This window comes from Trematomus bernacchii, unplaced genomic scaffold (assembly GCF_902827165.1).
Source record: "Trematomus bernacchii unplaced genomic scaffold, fTreBer1.1, whole genome shotgun sequence".
Classification (NCBI taxonomy): domain Eukaryota; kingdom Metazoa; phylum Chordata; class Actinopteri; order Perciformes; family Nototheniidae; genus Trematomus; species Trematomus bernacchii.
Window position 1 is genome coordinate 20,771,894 of NW_022988043.1, and position 20,208 is coordinate 20,792,101.

The window sequence follows — 20,208 nt, forward strand, 5'->3', positions numbered from 1 at the left end:
GCTTTTGGTGTATTTTGTGGCGGAAGTACAGCGCCACTTACAGGCCCGGCATATGTACTACAGAGTCTCCAGCAGGTCGAGCGGTCTCGTGTGAAGGGACACGTTTATTGAGCCGTATCCGTGTGTGAAGCTGACCGTTGAGCGGCCCGACCAAGCAAGGAGGCAGAGGCAGAGAGTTCAAATATAACCCGGTGTGGGCATTTATTTCTCATGTGCACATAGTCACCAGCCTCAATATGACTGTCCTCCCTGAACACAGTCAGCAGCCACAAGGATCTCCCACACACTACCTGTCCACTGACAGTGAAAACAGAGCCTAAATACACACACACTAATCAATGAACAAGACACAGGTGAGGGGAGAGGAGACAACACAGGGCACCAGGTGAACACAATCAACAACAATGAAGCTATACAACCCGTAACGGAGGCCGAGATCTATGGGCCCAGAGATCACCTCTGTGACACCGTGTGAACGGAAGACTTTTTTGACATCGAATTTGGTTTGTTTGCGTTTCGTTTGCGTTCCTGTGTAAATGGGGCCTTAGAGTTAGGAGTGTAGCTCTGTGTGTACTCGGACACACTGATGCTTTAAGCTATAAACTATCATGCTCACAATAGTAATGCTAACATACTGATGTGATGTAGATTAAGTGTTTACCATGTTGCTATTGTTGTATTTTAGCATGCTAACAATAGATAATTAGCAAAAGGCAGCTAAGGCATTGCATGTAAGTGCAACAGCCAGCTGCCATGAACTTTACAAGTTCTCTTTTTATCTTATTTTTTACTGGAGCATGTTTGGCATATGACAGAGATACACAGAGAGGGAAGAGGCCCGAGAGGGGAGCTAATGGCGCGTTTCCACTAAACGGCCTCGCTCGGCCCCGCTCGGTATGGCTGGGCCTCGTTAGGACTGGCTCACTTTATGGCGCATTTCCATTACAGTTTAGGAACTGGGGTAGTATCTATAGTAACGCAGTGTAGGCGGAGCCGTGACGTGATCTTCAGAGAACCACAGGAAAAACAACACAGCCGTTAGCTGTTAGCACTCAGAGCTCACAGCTCCTCATATATGTTCAGAAACTAGACAAAAGTTAAACAAGTACAAACCACAGACTGCCTGTGTCATGGTGAATACAGTCGCTGCTTTATTTATGTCTGTATAGGCCGTTGTTGTGAGTGTGGACGGTCGGAGCATATACTGCGTTAGCTTAGCCAATCTCCATTTAGAAAAACACGCATTTTAAAAGATTTTTCGCCTGCCGTCTGTCTGCAGACTTGACAAAGCATTAATTCATGGTTTTTACTAACCGGTATCAGTATGTTGTTACTTCGGCATCATTTTGAAACGTGTATTACAATTAAATCACGGTCAAATATGTCCATCTTGTTGTAGTTGTATCCCCCTTGCCAGCGATTCTCTCTCTAGTTTAGCATACTCAGCCCGACTCAGCCTCGTTGTCTCTGGCCCTAGACCCGCGATTTTATGAGGCCAGAAAAACTCCTGTGAATTAGGACCCGCCGGCCGGTACTAGGCCAAGTGGAAACGCAACCAAAGACGGGCCGCTGACGTCACAGCCCTCTTAAACCGTGCTCCGCGCTGTAGTGGAAACGCGCCATAAGCGAACCCAGCTAACACCTACAGTATAAGGCTGTTACACAGTCAAGCTTGCTACTGTCTAATTTACGATTGAGGAAAATATGGCTCAGGCTAACCCAGCAACAGGACAGCGTGGCTTCCTCTGTGTTACATAAATGATGGTTGGTGCTCAAACGCCATAGTTGACTAGTTAACGGACAATATTTCCCTGATGTCAAATTAACAGCCATATCATTTCCCCCTAGAATTAACTATTGTTTTTGCTCTTGCAAATGTATCTAAAAATATAATTTTGAGAATGCCCTTCTCCTGTTTTTGTTCTGTTTTGTCATGTCCAACCCTAACCCTTAGTTACAAATGTATTTTATTGAGCATTCCAGTTGCATAATAACAATAAATGGTCCATTAATCCCTAAATCCTAGCTTTTGTTTTGCAAGTATTTGGTTACTAACCAAAGTATTAAGATAATATGCTGATGACACTCTAGGACTATATGTCCTCCAGGACTGCTGCATCTACTCCAAGGTCAACTTTTGCTTAATGGACATTAAAACATAGATGCAAAAAAACATTATAAAACTTGATTGCAATAAGTCGGACATCTTTATCATTGGTCTAGCCCAGTGGTTCCCAAACTTTTTGTGGCCAAGGCACACCAAAGGACAAGTAAAAATCTCAAGGCACACCTATTGTGCAAAATAGCCCTTATAACACGTGTTATCACTCATATCATGTAAAATATCTGTAAATGTGCATAATTATTTACTAATGCCAAATAAAATGTGACAAAGACAACTATATTACTCATGAAATATTTATTAACGAAATATTTCAGAAATTAATTTGAAACTTTATCAAATTAGGCTTCATCAAAGCAGCAACACACTCACTTAAACCAAAAATTGTGGAGGATCAGGCTTTGGTGGTCGGTTCCCATCTCGGCGCACAGCTGGGAGAAGAGGCGAGATTTCAGGGGCCTTGATTTGATGTAATTCACCATCTGCACAGCCTGATTCAGCACCTCAGTCAACTCCGGGGGCATGGTTTTGGCAACTAATGCCTCTCTATGCAAAATGCAGTGGTTTGTCACGATATGTGGGTTTTGTGCTCTCACCTTAGCAATAAATCCTTTCACTCTCCCCGTCATGCTTGCCGCACCATCTGTGCAAAGACTGAGGCACATATTCCAGGTCAGACTGTTCTCTTTTAAATAGTTATTAGTTACCCTGAATATTTCTTCTCCCGTAGTATGGCTTTCCATTTCTTTGCAAAAGAAAAACGTCTCTTTGATAGAGTCAGCATCAACATATCTGACGTTTGCCAGAAGTTGGGCAGCCCCACTTATGTCAGTAGATTTGTCTATTTGTAGGGAAAATCTGCCGCTCGCCTCCAGTTTCTCTGTCAAATGTTGCTCAATGTCTTCTGACATGTCGTCGATTCTTCTTTTGATTGTATTATCAGACGACGGCACTTTGGATAGCTCATTTGCAGCATCTGGACCCAGCATGACACCTACAATTTTTTTGCAAGCGGGGAGGATGAGTGTCTCCGCTATTGTGTGAGGTTTCTTCTGCTTTGCAATGAGCTCCGCTAGCATGTAACTAGCCTCCATTGCCTTTTCAGACACTTTCACACAATCCAACAAACGGTCTTGCTGCCTCTGGTTCAGATCCCGCGCTCTTTTGAAGTAGGCCAAGTTTCTCTGAACATGGAAGGGATGTTTGGTTTCCAAGTGCCTCTTCAGCTTGCTTGGAACCATGTTCGCATTAGCTAACTTCTCCCGACAGACGACGCACTCGGGCTGAAGATTGTTGACATCCCCGGTCCAACTGAAGCCATAAGACAGGTAACTTTCATGATACTGTCTGCTGACAGTTTTTTTCCTCTTTTCTTTCGGTGGTGGGTTGTCGGCAGTCTCTGCACTGGTGGTTGGTGGTTTGCTCCGCACAAGAAAGCGCTCCATTTTCCCTCTTGCGTGTCTCTCTGTTTTAATGTTGTCCTTCAGCCTTCGATGTGTCACGGTCTTATAATTCCCACCTGCAACTGCGTTAACAGCGAAATATGGGGTTCTGTGAGGATTTTTTTTTAAAGAATTGTTTTTAGGTATAGAGTTTGCCTCTGTATTATGAAATGAGTGCATACAAAGTACTGATATAGTAAATTAAAAAATAATTATTTTTTGTGTAGTTGTATATTGCAATAATAACGTATGGTTGTCACAAAATCCCACGGCACACCCGGACTTGCCTCACGGCACACCAGTGTGCCGCGGCACACCGTTTGGGAACCACTGGTCTAGACGTCCTTAGCTACCCCATTTATGATTTTACAATCAATATCGATGGCTCAATTGTCTCTCCTTCCTCCCAAATCCACAATCTTGGAGTCATCCTTGACCCTATGCGCCAAATGCAGGGTTCAGGTGTGAGAATCAGGAGACAGGTGTGAGAATCACGTGACACGACAGGTGAACATGGCGCACTAGGTGGCTGCTTCTCATCAGACCGAATTTGCTAAAAATAATCGGCTAAAACAGTCTTTTCCTGATATTGACTTTTTGAAGTTGGTCCTAAGCAAATGTCTAAAAAGCATCAAACTAGGCAGACAGCGAAGTCGCAGAGGAATAAACACCACGAGGACGCTCGCACAATGTAACCAGCTGAGGAAAACACAGACGTAACACCGCGCTGGGCCCAGCAGCTGTGCGCAGAGATTCAAGATATCAAAAAGGGATTTGAGAATATATTTGATACAGTGGATACAGCAGTGCAGGATGGTGTTTAGTTTTGTTCCGGGAGACTAGACACACACACCCACACCCACACACACACACACACACACACACACACACACACACACACACACACACACACACACACACACACACACACACACACACACACACACACACACACACACACACACATAGACGCGTGCAAACGGCCACACATACACACTGGTCTCCCCACTCCTTCTCCATTCATAGACTCACTCTCTGTGCTATTTATCTCTTACAGAATGTCATATGATTAATGCTATAAAGGTAACATCATGGAATGTAAATGGAATTCAGAACATTGTCAAGAGATACAAAATCCTGTCACATCTAAAGGGCCTTGATAGTGATATAGCCATGTTACAGGAGACCCACTTGAACTTAGAAGAATCAAACAAATTAAAGCAAAGATGGGTTGGCCAAGTGTTCTCCTCCCCAGGCTCTAGAGGCACGAGAGGTGTCAGTATACTGATATCTAAGAAAATATCTTTTGAACTGACTGATTTGGTTAGTGATAAGGAAGGTCGATATCTGGTTTTGCGAGGTAAATTGCAGAATGAAAAATGCACATTAGTGGATATTTATGCTCCAAACTCTGCACAAGCTTCCTTTATGTGCCCTCTGATCACCAGTTTGGCCCAGTTCACTGACAGCCCTATCTTGATGGGAGGAGATTTTAATCTAGTAAAAGATGCTTCACTAGACCGCTCAAGCCATCCTCTTCCAATGGACAGATCACTATCAAGTGCCTTCAATGAGCTGTTAGAATCACTGGCAATGGCTGATGTATGGCGGACACTGTACCCTCTCTCTCGTGAATATACATTTTATTCTAAGGTGCATAAATCCTACTCAAGAATTGACTACCTCTTATTATCCCACTCTGTTATTAAAAATGTAATGGATGCGGACATACATAGTATTGTCCTATCAGACCACGCCCCTCAGTCTATCACTTTTTTCCTAGTTGCTAGTGAGAACAGACCTAAACAATGGAGACTTAACAACTCTTTGTTAAAAGATAACACATTCATCTCACTTATTGAAAATAAAATAAAAGAATATATATCCATAAATGTAGACTCTGTGTCTTCCATTCAAACTGTATGGGAAGCCTTGAAGGCCACCTGCAGAGGGTGGATAATCAGCCATGCATCAGCTAAGCACAGAAAAGCTATTAAAAAGAAAAATGATTTACAATCAGAACTTAAAACTATTGAGAAACAGCATATGCGTGATCCTAAAAACCCACTACTTCAGAAAACATTACTCACAGTTGGAGCTGACCTGCAGACAATATTACATGAAGAGACGGCTTTCTCCCTCTACAGACTCCGTAAAAAACACTTTGAATGTGGTGATAAAGCAGGAAAGATGCTCGCTCTGCAGCTTAAACAGTTAGAGGGTAAATGATCAATTCCAGGTATAAGAGACTCTGGAGGTAATATTATAAATGATCCCAAGCTAATAAACCGCGAATTCCAAACATTTTACTCCAAATTATATCAAACTGAGTGCACAGCACAAGACCATAGCCTGGATGAATTTATTAAGAATGTTACACTTCCTGTACTAAATCCTACTCAGAAACACGAGTTGGAATCTTCTGTCACGCCAAACGAAATAGCATCTGCCATAAAATCTCTTGCATCGGGTAAGACCCCTGGGTGCGATGGCTTTAGTATTGAATTTTATAAATGCTTTCTGGAAGTGTTGTCGCCATTGTTGGTTATGTTGTATAACGACATGATAGAAAAACAATCAATGCCCCTAACAATGCGTACCGCCACATTATGTCTACTTCCAAAACCTGGGAAAGATCATCAATACATGAGCAACTACCGACCCCTAAGTCTTCTTAACAATGATTACAAAGTGTTTGCAAAAATCCTAGCCCTTCGCCTGGAGGAAGTTATCCCATCCCTAGTGAATCTAGACCAGGTAGGATTTGTAGCTGGACGCTAGTCAGCTAATAACATGAGAAGGCTGCTCCAGGTTATTTTTAGCGCTAACACCCTCCATCTCCCAGCAATGGCAATATCACTGGATGCAGAGAAAGCCTTTGACAGAATAGAATGGCCATATTTATAATGTTCTATCAACATTTGGATTTGGCCCTGTCTGTATGAGATGGTTTAAATCACTTTACAATAAGCCAGTCTCCTCAGTCAGAAGCAACAACATGCTTTCTGATCCTTTCCCCCTGCATCGGGGAACACGGCAGGGATGTCCAATATCCCCTCTAATATTAATTTTAGCTCTTGAGCCCTTGGCTTGTGCCATCCGGGAAAATCCAGGAATTATGGGTATCCCAAAATGCGGACATCAGTTCAAAATAAACTTATACGCTGATGATATCCTTTTAACATTAGTTGACCCACTAAACTCTATACCTAAGGTGCTAGAGGTTATTAGAGAATTTAGCTTATTTTCAGGATATAAAATAAATTGGAGTAAAAGTGAAGCCATGCCACTAAACTGTCAGACTCACTCTAATCACTTAGGCTCTGCTCCTTTTGTTTGGAAAGCTGATGGATTGAGATACTTGGGCATAAACATCAGATCACCAATTAACAAGATCTTCTAAATGAATGGTCCAGGCTTACTTAGAACTATTAAAGAGGACTTGAGAAAATGGACTTCTTTACCCCTATCGCTGTGGGGAAGGGTGGATGTGTTAAAAATGAATGTCCTACCAAGATTGACCTATATAATATCCTCAATTCCCCTTTAAATCCCACAATATTGGTTTAAAGAAATAAATACTATATTCTCTCAATTCATATGGAAGGATAAAAAACCACGAATCAACCATAAAAAGTTGTCTATGCCGAGGAGAACAGGTGGACCGGGGGTACCCAATTTATACTTATATTATCTCTCATATAATGCCAGATTCCCTATAGTATGGGGTTAAGGAGCGACACCGAAAAAAGCTAACTGGGACTTGCTGGAAGGACAAATAATTACAGAAAACAATAAATCAATATCTTTAAATTCATTATGGTACTGCCCCAAATCCAGTCTGAATAATACATTAATTCAATTTTCTATCAGTGTGGTTACATCTGTACAAAGGAGGCTAGGCATCACTGGTATTTCCCTTCCTTCATGCCCATTATGGAAAAACCCACTATTCACAGCGGGCGGTAACCCATTGAATAATATACATATGCAAGCACATGACATACAACACATTGGGCAAATAGTAAAAAACAATATCATAACTCCGTTCACAGTGTTGATGGAACATTTGAATCTGAATAAATCCCTCTTCCTCTCCTACAGTATATGCAATTACAATCAAATATTAAAAACTTAACATCAAAAGGTATAAAGATAGGTTGTCATGAACACCGTGATATGAACCTAAAAAGACTTGCAAACAAGAAAGGAATGATTTCAGGTATATAAACTTCTCCTCACCTCAACCGCCAATACTAATCTGCAGTCACAGATGGGAGCAGGACTTAGGCATCACCCATACCCCAGTTGAGTGGGACAGAATCTGGTCGAACTCAACATCAATCTCCAAGTGTGTCCGGTTTAGAGTAATACAGTTAAAAATCCTTCACAGAGCATTCATCACACCCTGTAGACTCAAAAAGATGGATCAAACACTCTCGGGCCTATGCTGGCATGGTTGTGCGGCAGTGGGTACCCTTTTACATTGTCTGTGGTCCTGTCCGGCTGTAAAATCTCTATGGGACGTAGTTGGAGATACTCTCGCTGAGATTCTGAACAAAGAGATACTCTTAACTCCAGCTACATGCTTGCTGGGATCCCCGCTCAATGGCATAACATCAACATTTACAAGTAAACTTATAGCCCTAGCATGCCTTTCAACTAAACGCCTCGTTCTTATGAACTGGAAAGTCAGAAAGCCCAACTGCTTCAATTTCAATAGATGGCTGGAGGACTTCCTAAACATCTGAAGTATGGAAGAGGCTGCTTTCTCCCTGTTATATTTGGTTAAGCCAGACAACAGGCTCTGGGATAAGATAAGGGCTTTCCTGGACTCCAACCATCTCGGCTGCCAACAATAAATATTATAATATTAATTAATAATATTAATAAATAAATATAAATAAAGAGAAATAAGCTATGAAGAAACAGAAAAATAACGGTAATAATAATGAAAGAAGTTAAATTAAATGGGAAATGGATGAATAGGTGAATTAATCATAAAAGGAAGAGATGTATGTATGTATATGTACATATGTGTGCATATATATATATATGTATTTATTTATTTTACTATCTATTTATTTACCTATTAAACAATGAAGTATACCTATATTGTGAAGCAAATCATGTATAAATACAACGCCATATGCATACATCAAATGTAACTGACACTGTAATCCCCCTACCCCCCACCCTTCATGTTATGTCCTGTCCTACTTGTAATGTATGTGAGCCATGTCCTTGTCTGTGTGTTTTTGTCTTTTGAAAATGTTTAATAAAATATAAATGTTAAAAAAAATGCAGGGTTCTGTAGAACTCATTGCCAAACTTTTATCAAAAATGTGCCCACATTCTCATCATTCAGAAAAGCCCACAAAACCCTCTCTTCAGACTTGCCTTCACCCATCTTGTAATTCCTAGTTAACACAAATTATTTTGATATTTTTATTTCATTTGAAGTTTATTTCACCTAGCTATATTAAAATGTTTTTGTTTATTTATCCCACAATATGTAAAGCATCTTTGAAATGATGAAAAGCAAAAAAGTCGGATGTATTATTAATTATTGAGATATCTCAGAACAGGCCAAATGGGTTAATAGATGTAATGTGTGTAATCAAAGTAAAATTATTATTTATTAGTGTACTACAAAAAGTATAATGCGACATATTTACACTTTCAATAGATATCACAGTTCCATTCATCAAATAAAGTAACACCAAACAATTAATAAAGTCATTTTAAAGTTCAATTTCTCATAACTTTGGTTATGAAATAAATAAAAGCCTTACAAAGTAAATTAGCAGAAGTACATAATTAAGGAACTGTACCTTATAGCTCTCGTGGTTGTGTATGTTGCAAATCTTAAATGAACAATAATATCTCATCAGTTTAATTGTGTAGAGAATGGAAATGAAGAAAAAGTTAAAGTTCCATATTATTTTATTTAGCATTTTTGACATGTACTGTAGAATCTTATTTTAGAGCAACATGACACAAAGGACATTTTCCAATTATACATGTGTGGCATTTTTGCTTATTCAGACAAATAATTTGCATCCAAAATCACAAACATCAGATGTCTGTCAGTCTTTCAGGGGCATGGCTTGGCATCAGCAACAGGTTCGCAGCGGTCCACTACAGCTCTGACTTCTCCAATCTGGACTCCGTCATATGTGCCAGAGATGGACGTCCACTGGCTCTCTCCGTTACGGTAGGTTCGGCTGAGACGGGCTGTGTAGGGAATGTCCGCTTTGATCTTGCGTCCCTCCATACGGACTCTGCAGGAGTGGTTAGGGGGAACGCTGAGCGCCACAGACACTGAATGGCTCATGGACTCCACCACGGTGGTTCCTCTGGAGAACTGCAGGGTCTTTTCAGCGCCCAGCTCAATGCCACCGGAGCCAATGAAGGGGATGTTAGCTGTGATGCTGCCAGTGATACCGAGCATGGTGGATCGGCCGATGTTCCAGGTTGTCTCCAGCTCTGTGGTCTTTGAAATGGTGACTGTCTTCTCCACCGTCTGGCACTCGTTGTTGGTGACCCCGGAGATGCGCATGGTTTCAGGAGGATACTGGAAGATTGCGACCTCATCAATGCCGTACTTGACGTCAGAAATGTGCTGGGTGTAGGCATCCCTGTTGATGGCCAGGACCTGGTAACTCTTGTACCAGTACTCATCACCTTCCCAAGGCAGGAAGAAGGCTTCGAACTGAGGAACAACCTTCCCAAGACCATACTTGTTCTTCCCAACGTAGATGCCAACACCTGGGCATGTTCTAACCGAATTTTGGGGCACTGAACCATAGGAACCTTCCTTCCACTCCAGGAACTCAAAGTTGTCTTTGTTGGTCAGGGTCTCAAACTCGGGGGCGTGGTACTCACTATCTCCGTAGGGGTAGCGGCAGTAGGGGCCCAGAATGGGGTTGTAGAAGCCAGCCTCACATTTGTACTTGCAGACGTAGTCGGTGCGTTCGGTGTAGCCATTGTAGATTGCAACTGCGCCATTGGGCACAGAGCCGTTCCAGGTCAGCCACTCCAGGTTAACGTTATTACCGAAAATGAAAGAGGAAGGTAGATCCTGCTGTTGCTCTAGGTCGGCAGGAGCCAGAGGGCCCAACACTTTGTTACGAGTTGGTTCAGGCACCTGACCCTCCAGCTCTGGGTTCAGGAAAGAAACTGTATAAAAGAGACAGACAGAACGTTTACATATTTAACCATATAGTTTCTGTTTTAAGAAAAAAACAAATGGACCGAACGTTTGGCAAAGCAAGAGTCAAAGGACCTCACACCAGGGACCCCACAGACTTTCTACAAAACATCTGCTTCAGAGTTGCTTTAGCCTGCATGGTTATATACCACAGGTGTCACGCAAACTATATATTTTTAGGTCAGAACAATACCTTTTCTGTGCAGTGAGCTCTTCGTCACAATGTCCTGCAGACTGGCTGAGGACAGACCCAGCAGGGCCAGCAGCAAAAACACTGACAGCGTCATCTGGAGAAGAAGCACAAAATATTCTCCATCAAAAGCCTTTAAACATCCACAACATCAACATCTAATATATGCTTATTATGCAAGGAACATTTTCGTTGATACGTTTTTTTCCTTTGGGCTGATCACTAGAGAAAAAACACCTTCGTCTTAACAACGACTGGGTTCAAATCTTTTGGGACATTATCAATATTTTCCTTTGGTAAGGATGATATAGGTCTTTCAACATGTAACATGTTATCTGTGCAAGGTACATTACTAGACATCCGTGTTAAATAACACAAATTTACCAAATTTACCAAATTTACCAATAAACCTAACATTTATTTTTTTAGCAAGACCTAGGAGCATGTCACTTCGCATTTCACAACAGATATGACTTTTGTATATCAGAAATAATGTTTAGAATATTTTAAGAATTAGGGTTGTGGTATTGAAGATAACCGTCAAATATATAAGTTAAATATTAATACCCTGGTAATAATACACATATTATAATAATGCAGTGCCTCTTAAATGTATTTGCCAAAAAAAACCTGCACAGTAACTAACAAGCTAAATAAGAATTTGCATGATTATTATTTTTCCCGAATTTACAGTAGATATAACCAAAACACAATAATTGTGTAGTGAAAGTATGATATCACATTGATTAAAAAATAGAAGATAACAAAAACTTTAGTAGGAGACACATCTTTTCCCTCTGAAATGGTATCACATATTTAATCATTATTAATATTATATTATATTTTATCATTTGATCAATTATTTCAGTTCAATTTAATTAAAATCAAGAACTTAATAATTCCCTGTGGGTCAATTAGGAAATGTTTAGCAGTGCACGTATTTAAGTCAAATTCATTGTATTTATTTCAATATATAAAGTATATGGTAGTTTGACAAAGCAAAGTCTTTACGCTATCAGAAACGAGTTCCATGAAATCAATACAAATGCATTACTCTTGATCAGTTGCTAAGCGATTATTCTAAGTCTGGTTGACCGAAGGTGAAAAGAGACTGAACAGCACTCACCCTTACAGTCGCTCCCTACTGATACACTGCCAGTTCCACCTCCAGGTTTATATGAACTGGTTTATGGCTGAACCATAAAGTAGTCTGTGCACTTTCACCCCATCTGACATTGACCCAAACAGATACAACTGTCAGTGTCTCTCTCAGACTTAGATGGGATTGACTGTGGCCGTGAGGTAGTGAGGTAGTTGTGGTTGTTTTTCAATCGGAAGGTTGTGGCTTTAACATGTTGTTGTATCCTTTGGCAAGATACTTATCAACGATGGGTGAATGTTTGTGAATGTTTGTGAATGTTAGCTTACTTCAACAAGGCCCATTGCTCTGTATGAATGCGGTGTGAATGGTGACTTTGTATTCCTAGTCTATTCCCTTTTCTGCAAAAATGTATTTATGGTTATCCATTGCATTTTTGCATGAATTACACTTTGGCTATTAAATGAACATGAGCATTAATAATTTCTGTCAATACACAATTACTATCTAAGTCTGTCCACCATAATACACTTAAAGCCTCAAATCCATTCAATTTTTGTATTATAGCACTTTGGACATCCAAATACAATTCCCATTCCAATTGCAATGCTATCTTCCGGGTCGGCCTTAATACATATGCTATCACTGCACCACTCTATGGCATAAGGACAAGAACAAGGGGTTGTCAAAAGTGTTAGCCCATCCAATACAGAGAAACAAGGTTTGGGAACTCCTAATCTTTAAGGTCTCCATGCATGGGTAATCCTTTTCCTTGAAGAAACATGAGCCAAGTCTTGTCCAGGATGAATTTGACCTCCTGTGTTCACATCCATCTTTCAGAGTGTCTACCTTAAGCAGATAGTTCAAGAAGTAATAAGATAAGATAAGATAAGACAAGATAGTACTTTATTGATCCCAATTTGGGAAATGTTTGCGTTGCAGCAGCATAAAAAAGACATGGCATTGTACAATAAAAATTCAAAGACTAGAAATAAAATATCTGTCTGTCCAGCTGCAGGTGGAGAGGGGGGGTGGGGTTATCTGTCTGTCCAGCTGCAGGTGGAGAGGATGGGTGGGGTTATCTGTCTGTCCAGCTGTAGGTGGAGAGGATGGGTGGGGTTATGCATGATGGACAACAGCCTGTTCAGTGTCCTCCTACCCACCACAGCTTCAAAGGGGTCCAGCTTGATGCCGATGACAGACCCAGCTTTCCTGATCAGTTTATTGATTCTGCTGGTGTCACCGGCTCTGATGCTGCGGTTTTTACAGTAGGCACCATTTTTACCATTAACTTCCCACAAATGCTAAATCATATTAAACATCTCAAGTTTAAGGAGCCATTTTCAACTGCAAACTTTATTAATCTGACATTGTCTTATTGGTTTGAACTTCGTAACAATCCCTTTTTAGGCCCAATTTACAACCTAACAAGTCATTTGGACTGAATTAATTTTGAATCACAAATGGTTTAAAACCACTGCTGCTTTAGTATCTGGTATAGATAATAGCAGGTGTCAATGAGCAAGGTAGCTGCAACTGCTCCTGTTGAAATAAATAAGATCTGAATGGCAGCACAGGAGGGAGAACAAACCATGTTGGTATAACAGATTAGCATCCAAAATAAAGGTGATAAAAGGCACACCTAAAGTAGTTTCTCTAAAATGTACAACAAGCATGTTGTTGTGTTCATGCTGTTCTCACGACCAGTTATAAACCAGCGTAGGATAAGATTCAGGATTATTAACGAGTAAAGAACAGTTTGATAAGGCAGTACCTTATCACTTAGTTCTGGCCTCCAAACTATCATACTGTATCAATGTCCTTCAGTGTATCAGACGACATCTAATAAAGTTTGATAAATCTAAATCATCCCGCACGACCGTACTAAAGATTTAGTCACTGTGACCGTGCTTTCAGTGAGGCACGCTATACAGTGATGCAAGAATGACTCCTAAACCCTGGAATGACTTAGCACTTTACCACTTACGCTTCCCTCGTCAAGGTTTTTTTTTATATGTTTTGGTTGAGACACCTAAAATAAGGTCTCAGAGGGGATTTCACGGTATGTTCCACGACATAAAATATGTCAGTAAAGACTCCTCTCGTGAATCTCAAATCAGAAAATGAATTTTAATTATTTTTCTCAAGGTCTGTATTTGGCAAAGATCTGTATAAACAGTCAACCATACAGTCCATGGTCTCAACCCAACACTTGCTGAACTTATGAGCCATGATGAAGCATTGCAATGGTCATCAATACTTTAATAATACAGTTTTTAGCCCTAACTTTCAAATTGAATAGGTGCCTAACCAAAACACAATGTTTATCATGGATTTATGACAAGGAAAACTTTACAGTACTTAACCAAATCTCAAATTAATGTTCAGGTTTCCAGCTTTCAAATGATTTATGTCACTTCTGTCTTGCATAAACTGTTGACCTGTTTTTCTCCACTTGAAGATCCCATGTCCCCGCTAAAAAAGACAAAAATGTGTTTTTGTGGGTCTCTAAGAGTAAAATGACTTTTGTGGATAAGCTTTGCTGATAGATGACTTAATGTGTTATAACTCATCTATAGAGTGGTGCAGGGATGACATATTTGTGTAGGCCAACCAGGAAGTTAGAATCCCAATGAATTCCTCGACAAAAAACAATGGGATCTTCCCATTGGATTGAGCATTGAGCGTTGCAGTGTCAGCAAAACAAGAGAGACAGAGAGACTCCTTCTCCTCCAGCCTTCCTTGACTATTAGAGATCAGAGAAGTCAGGGGGAAATTAAGAGCGCCTGAGCTAAGGGAGCAAAGAGGAGAGGAGAGGAGAGGGAGAACACAAGGGGGGAGCACATATCAATTTTAAAAGATCAACTATGCACATACACCACACTGAGGCTGACCAGGAACAATGGGAAGTACCAGCCAAAGTTTAAATACGTAGATTCTCTACTCTCAAGAAAGTAATCCTTAAGCACTAACAGCATGCAATGCAGCTGCTAGTCTTTTACGTGCATTTTACATTTGCTTTAAGCGCGGCCCACTTCTTGAGGTTAACAAAATAAGGCATTAGCATGACTGCATCCAGCTTGCATTCTGCTATCCGAGGAAAGCCTTTAATTTACTCTGATTGCTCACATGGATTAGATAAAAAAAAGGCGCCATCTTTCCAATCAGTTGATAGAGTTAGGCAAAGCAATGGGATTTTTACCACTGGATTTCAGTATACTGCAGAAAATAATCTCTGCCGCAAATACACATTTAAGATACTTAACAGGTTTTGTCCAGGATGGTGTTTTCCACATTTTACCACCACTGTGGTTTTTACAAACTCATTTTGTTGTCAACACAAAATGTGAAAATCTGTTCAGCTTTTGTTAACCTCAGACCTATTTTTTGCACTATTTTTTTTTTCTTTTTTGTCTTATGTCCTATATATAATATGTTACATTTTTGGAGGAGCGCGGGACCTAAGAATGTATTTGCCATAACACTGTAGCTACTGCGCAATGCGCGCATATGATAATAAAACCATTGAATCTTGAATTTCAGGCGTCTAACCAAAAACATAGCTGACTTCGAGAAGAAGGAACTGGAAGTTTATCATTTTAACTCATGAGATTTAGCACTCATTCCTGCACCACTCTATTTGATCAATGTTAAATGTACTAAGCCTGATCATAAGTGCACTGCTATATTAGATAATGAGCTGTAGACTGGCAGTCCATCTACAACGACTGGTTAGCCATTTCAGATTGTTCACTGCCACCTGCTGGACTTATATAAGATTTTTGTTCAGGTCTTTTTTTTTATTTGACCTTATAATGTTGATAGGGGTTATTCCTCTCTTTTAATTGAATTCAAGGGAGTTTTTCTTTTGCAGAAATATTGAAAATTCGGACAAAAGTAATGTAATTAATGTTTGGGAAAAAAGTATTATTTCAAAGCTACTGGAAACTACCGTTAGATGGAACAAATAATACCTGCTATTATTATATTTGACATAATCTCTAACAAACCACACACATTCTGTGTTGAAATGCTTCACAATAAACGGTTCCCTCTAAACCCTTATTGTATACTTCCTCATGTTTTTCACAGAAAAAGGCATTGTCACCAAATCAATTCCCAAAGGTGGATGACCCTGAGTGCATAAGCATAAGAAATGCATGCATAAGCATATTCGTAAGTACAATAACTCCAATTCGAATACTACAGGATTTATTTAACCCTCACCGTGACAAACATTACGTGTATTTCCTGATGCCTTTACAGAGATTGCTCAAGGAGAAAACCTATTATACGTGGAAACCATTAGCAACATCTCCAAAGCCCACGAAAGCCCACTTCAACCACAAACAGGGAACAAGGTTATATCACTTATCAAACGAGTTTCCTTTGTCTAATTTAACTCTTTTCCCACAAATATACTTCCATGAACACATAATATCTGGCTATGACATCATGTGTATTTCCGGATGCCTTTACAGAAATCGCTGAAGAAGACATCATATTACACGAAGAAACCATCAGCGACATCTTCGGAGACAAAAACAAACAAACAAGGGGACACGTGTACTAGTTTACATCACTTCACAACAATTGAATTACATTTCTCTACTTTAACACTTTTAACAGAAATATAATTCCATGTACAAAAATTGCCTGGCTAAAACATCATGTGTATTTTCTGATGCCTTTACAGAAATCCCTGATGGAGAAGACCTGATAAACGAGGACACCATCATCAACATCTCTGAAGACAGCAGTTAAACATTGCACATTCAGACAACAGATTTAATTGTTTTACCTTTTTTAGAATGGCCATTGTTTAAAACTATTTTCTACTGTTATCATTATGCTTTCATTTACTAAACTATATTCAGTGGCGTTTTTATATGAACACAACTGGTGGGGCACGAACAACTTAGATGTTTATATATAAGCTTCTGGTGCTTTTTTAAACACGTAAACAAATAGCTGTAGGCTGTCCATGGTTCCGATAGAGAGAGTGGGGGGAGCAACACTGTCAGCGCATACATTTACGTACATGTCTTATTGTAATGCTCCTTAATACATGGAGTAAAGGGCACCATCACAAAGCAATACTTAACAATAACAACAACCGTAATGCTTCAGCATTAAAACACCATACACTGTAAATATAAGGAAAACACAGCCACTCATCTCCGAGGTCACAATATCAATCGATCCAGCAGAGCATTAGCCTATAGGTAAACACAGAAGATCAACAAAAGATATGAAATACAATGAACTTACCGAAGCTGAAGTAGATGGTCAACTTCATTCATTTTCTTTCCGTTTTACTGATTTGAATCGCTATAAGCTGCTCTCTCTCTCTCCTCTTCACAACTACACTTTTTGCGGCACACATATAGCGCGTTCACACCGGAGTACTTTTCCCACAATAGTTCATCAGAACTACGATATATCAGCTCTCTGAATTATGAGATGAGGTTTTGGTGGGGTTGCCAGCAATTTGCCCCACTTGTGATTATTTTTTTGCCGCACACATTGAATACAAAAAGACTCTGAGCATGCGCAGTGTAGTTTTTACAGTACCCATTAATTTTGACAGCGAGAGAGAGGGGCAGCCCGGAGCTTGCCCACATCGCTCAACACGGCTCAATAGGCACACTGTAGACACTAATTAGAAGAACGCAGACTAAAACAGCAATGTAGAGACGAATCAGAAGACTAAACATGATCTTAAAATATATTTTAACATATGTTTTATACATATTTTTGGAATTATTATTTTAATTAATTTCTGCTGACAGTAAGTGGCTACTATTGTGCCCCACCTGCCCCTAATGACGAGTCACCACTGACTATATTAATATTTTATATGTTTTGCTTATTATAGCTACATTTACTGTTTATTAGCGGTGGCCGGAAGTCGCTGATTTGCGCACATGCACAGAAGAGATAGGGTTATTGATACGGATCGGTTAGTGACAATAGTGTTTCAGTGTTGCATCCACAGGGATCCTGGAAGTGCCCCGACATGCGTTGACTTGCGAAGGCCAGTTCATCGCTGCTTGCTGCTTTAATTATCATTAATATTGTTACCATCAGATTTTAAATGGTTGATAGGCAAAGGCTGAAGTCTAGTTGATACTACAGGTGTTGCTGCAGTATTATCTTTTTAGACATTTCCTTGTGCCTGTACCTTGGGTGTAGGTTAATATGTGCCATAAATCGCTAAACTGCTTCTACATCACAGACATGTTTCTGTTTACCCTGTTAAACATTATGGTAAAACATACAGTAGGGTTCTTTAACTTATTAGATACAATATTTAAAAAAAACAAGGATATTCAATAAAGAGAAGCTTTGTTCGACTAACTAATAAATCAATGATGTACCAACCTGCTTTCAACATAAGTGGTCAGTAGTTACAGAAGCCGATTTTCCTTTTTAAGATGATGTCCTTTTCTGGATTCCACAATATTTGTATTGCAGATGCATCAGCTCCAAAACTGATGTTCTGATCTCACCATGGAATAAGCTAACCTTTTCAATGTTTATGTTTGACTAAATGCTGTATTTCAGCTGTAAGGGCCTATGAGCGAGTGTTCAAGTATTGGCCAATTGTGGTTCCATACAAAGTCTATTAAAAGATAAGATTTGATATGAATTGAAATTATTTAAACTTGTTTTAAGCTTTCACTATGTGTTTCATAAAAGGTGCAGCCATGGAAGAAAAAAAGAGGTTCTGGGGTGTGTTTGCCAAAGTATTAGGTCAATTTTGTATTCTCCCTTTACCATACACAGATCCCTGAAACACAGCATGTTCCTGCAATACCGGAGGCAGTATATATATATATATATATACTATAGCTAAATTGTTCAATTTAAGTGCTATATGAGGTATGATGCCTTCTTTCTTTGAACAATAGTGAATAAACAAAAGCTTTTCTCCACTTAACAAAAATTGGATTTGGATTGGAGTGAATATTTCTCTAAGAAAGCTTCTAAAACAGAGTTTATTTTATATGCTCACTATATGCTGCTTATTTATTCTAATATTCTCACGTCACTTTGTGCCTCTCATGCGTTCTTCCGATTCACTTTAGTTTAAGTGGCTGATTATGTTAATGGTATTTAGTAATACAAATATAATTTTATAGCAAAACTGACTAATAGCAATAGTGGTGATGACAAAAATAATAACTATATGATTAAATGTACGAGTAAGACTCAAATATATGAACTAATTTGACAGATGTTTTAAAAGGTGAGTTTTTAAAAGCTTCTTGAAAATACAAAGGCTGTCGCTGGAACGGACAGCACTGGGTAGTTCATCCAACACGAATTAAAAAGGTTTTCCCTTAGCATACAAGGAACTATTATTATCATCTGCACTGACCTCACCACCTTCAAAACAACTTACAAAAACTCACCTCTTCAATCTGGTTTTTAATGTGTGATTGTTTTTGTATTGCTTGATTTTAATTTGACTTTAACTATATTTATTTGTTGTTCTTTTCTTTTCACTATCTCTGTAAAGCGACTTTGACTTTAAGCACCTGAAAAAGCGCTAACAAAATAAATCTATTATTATTATTATTATTATTATTATTATTATTATTATTATTATCTAATCAGATAAATCAATTTCTTGTCTCAGTTTTTAACCCCAAGTATTAATCATGTGCTTTAATCTGTGAGATCTGTGTGATGCATTTTATTATTGCCAAACGACCCAGTTCTAGTGTGTAATCTCATATATTATTGTTGTTATCACCACTATTGTTGTTCTATAAATTTAAGTTTGTATTGATATTCTAGTGTTAATTATGGTTGTTTTAGTGGTTTAAGTTGTTATGTCGCTTTGGATAAAAGCGTCTGCTAAATACAATAGCCATAACAATCTACTTCCCCACTGAAAGACTATCTATCCATTGTGTGTATGTATATATTCAATACAATGTATGTTATTATGTGTTTGCTCGACAATAGCAAAACATATTAGAACACATTTTATTTTTATTACAATGTCTAAACAGACTCGCTGTGTGGTAGACTCAATACTCGCTGGTTGTACTTGTGTGGGCATCCAATTCCCTAGGTGGCGATGTTGCAAAAACAACTAGGTTCCATAACAATGCTGTCCTGAAACTACTG

At 39.3% G+C, this 20,208-nt stretch overlaps 1 protein-coding gene across 1 annotated transcript; it reads right to left on the reverse strand.

Moving 5' to 3' along the window:
- Positions 1-9,492: 9,492 nt before the first annotated feature.
- On the reverse strand, positions 9,493-12,125 carry LOC117473203 (natterin-3-like). Its single transcript, XM_034118720.1, has 3 exons — positions 12,094-12,125; positions 10,971-11,064; positions 9,493-10,746 (listed from the first exon to the last, which is right to left on the reverse strand). The coding sequence occupies exons 2-3, from the start codon at positions 11,062-11,064 to the stop codon at positions 9,662-9,664; spliced, it is 1,179 nt and encodes a 392-aa protein (XP_033974611.1). The 5' UTR covers positions 12,094-12,125; the 3' UTR covers positions 9,493-9,661.
- Positions 12,126-20,208: the final 8,083 nt, after the last annotated feature.

Excerpts from the sequence above, each read along its gene's own strand:
- LOC117473203 (XM_034118720.1), bottom strand. The coding sequence starts at position 11,064 with ATGACGCTGTCAGTGTTTTTGCTGCTGGCCCTGCTGGGTCTGTCCTCA. Across the intron at positions 10,747-10,970 it reads GAGCTCACTGCACAGAAAAG|TTTCTTTCCTGAACCCAGAG; the intron begins GTATTGTTCTGA and ends TCTTTTATACAG.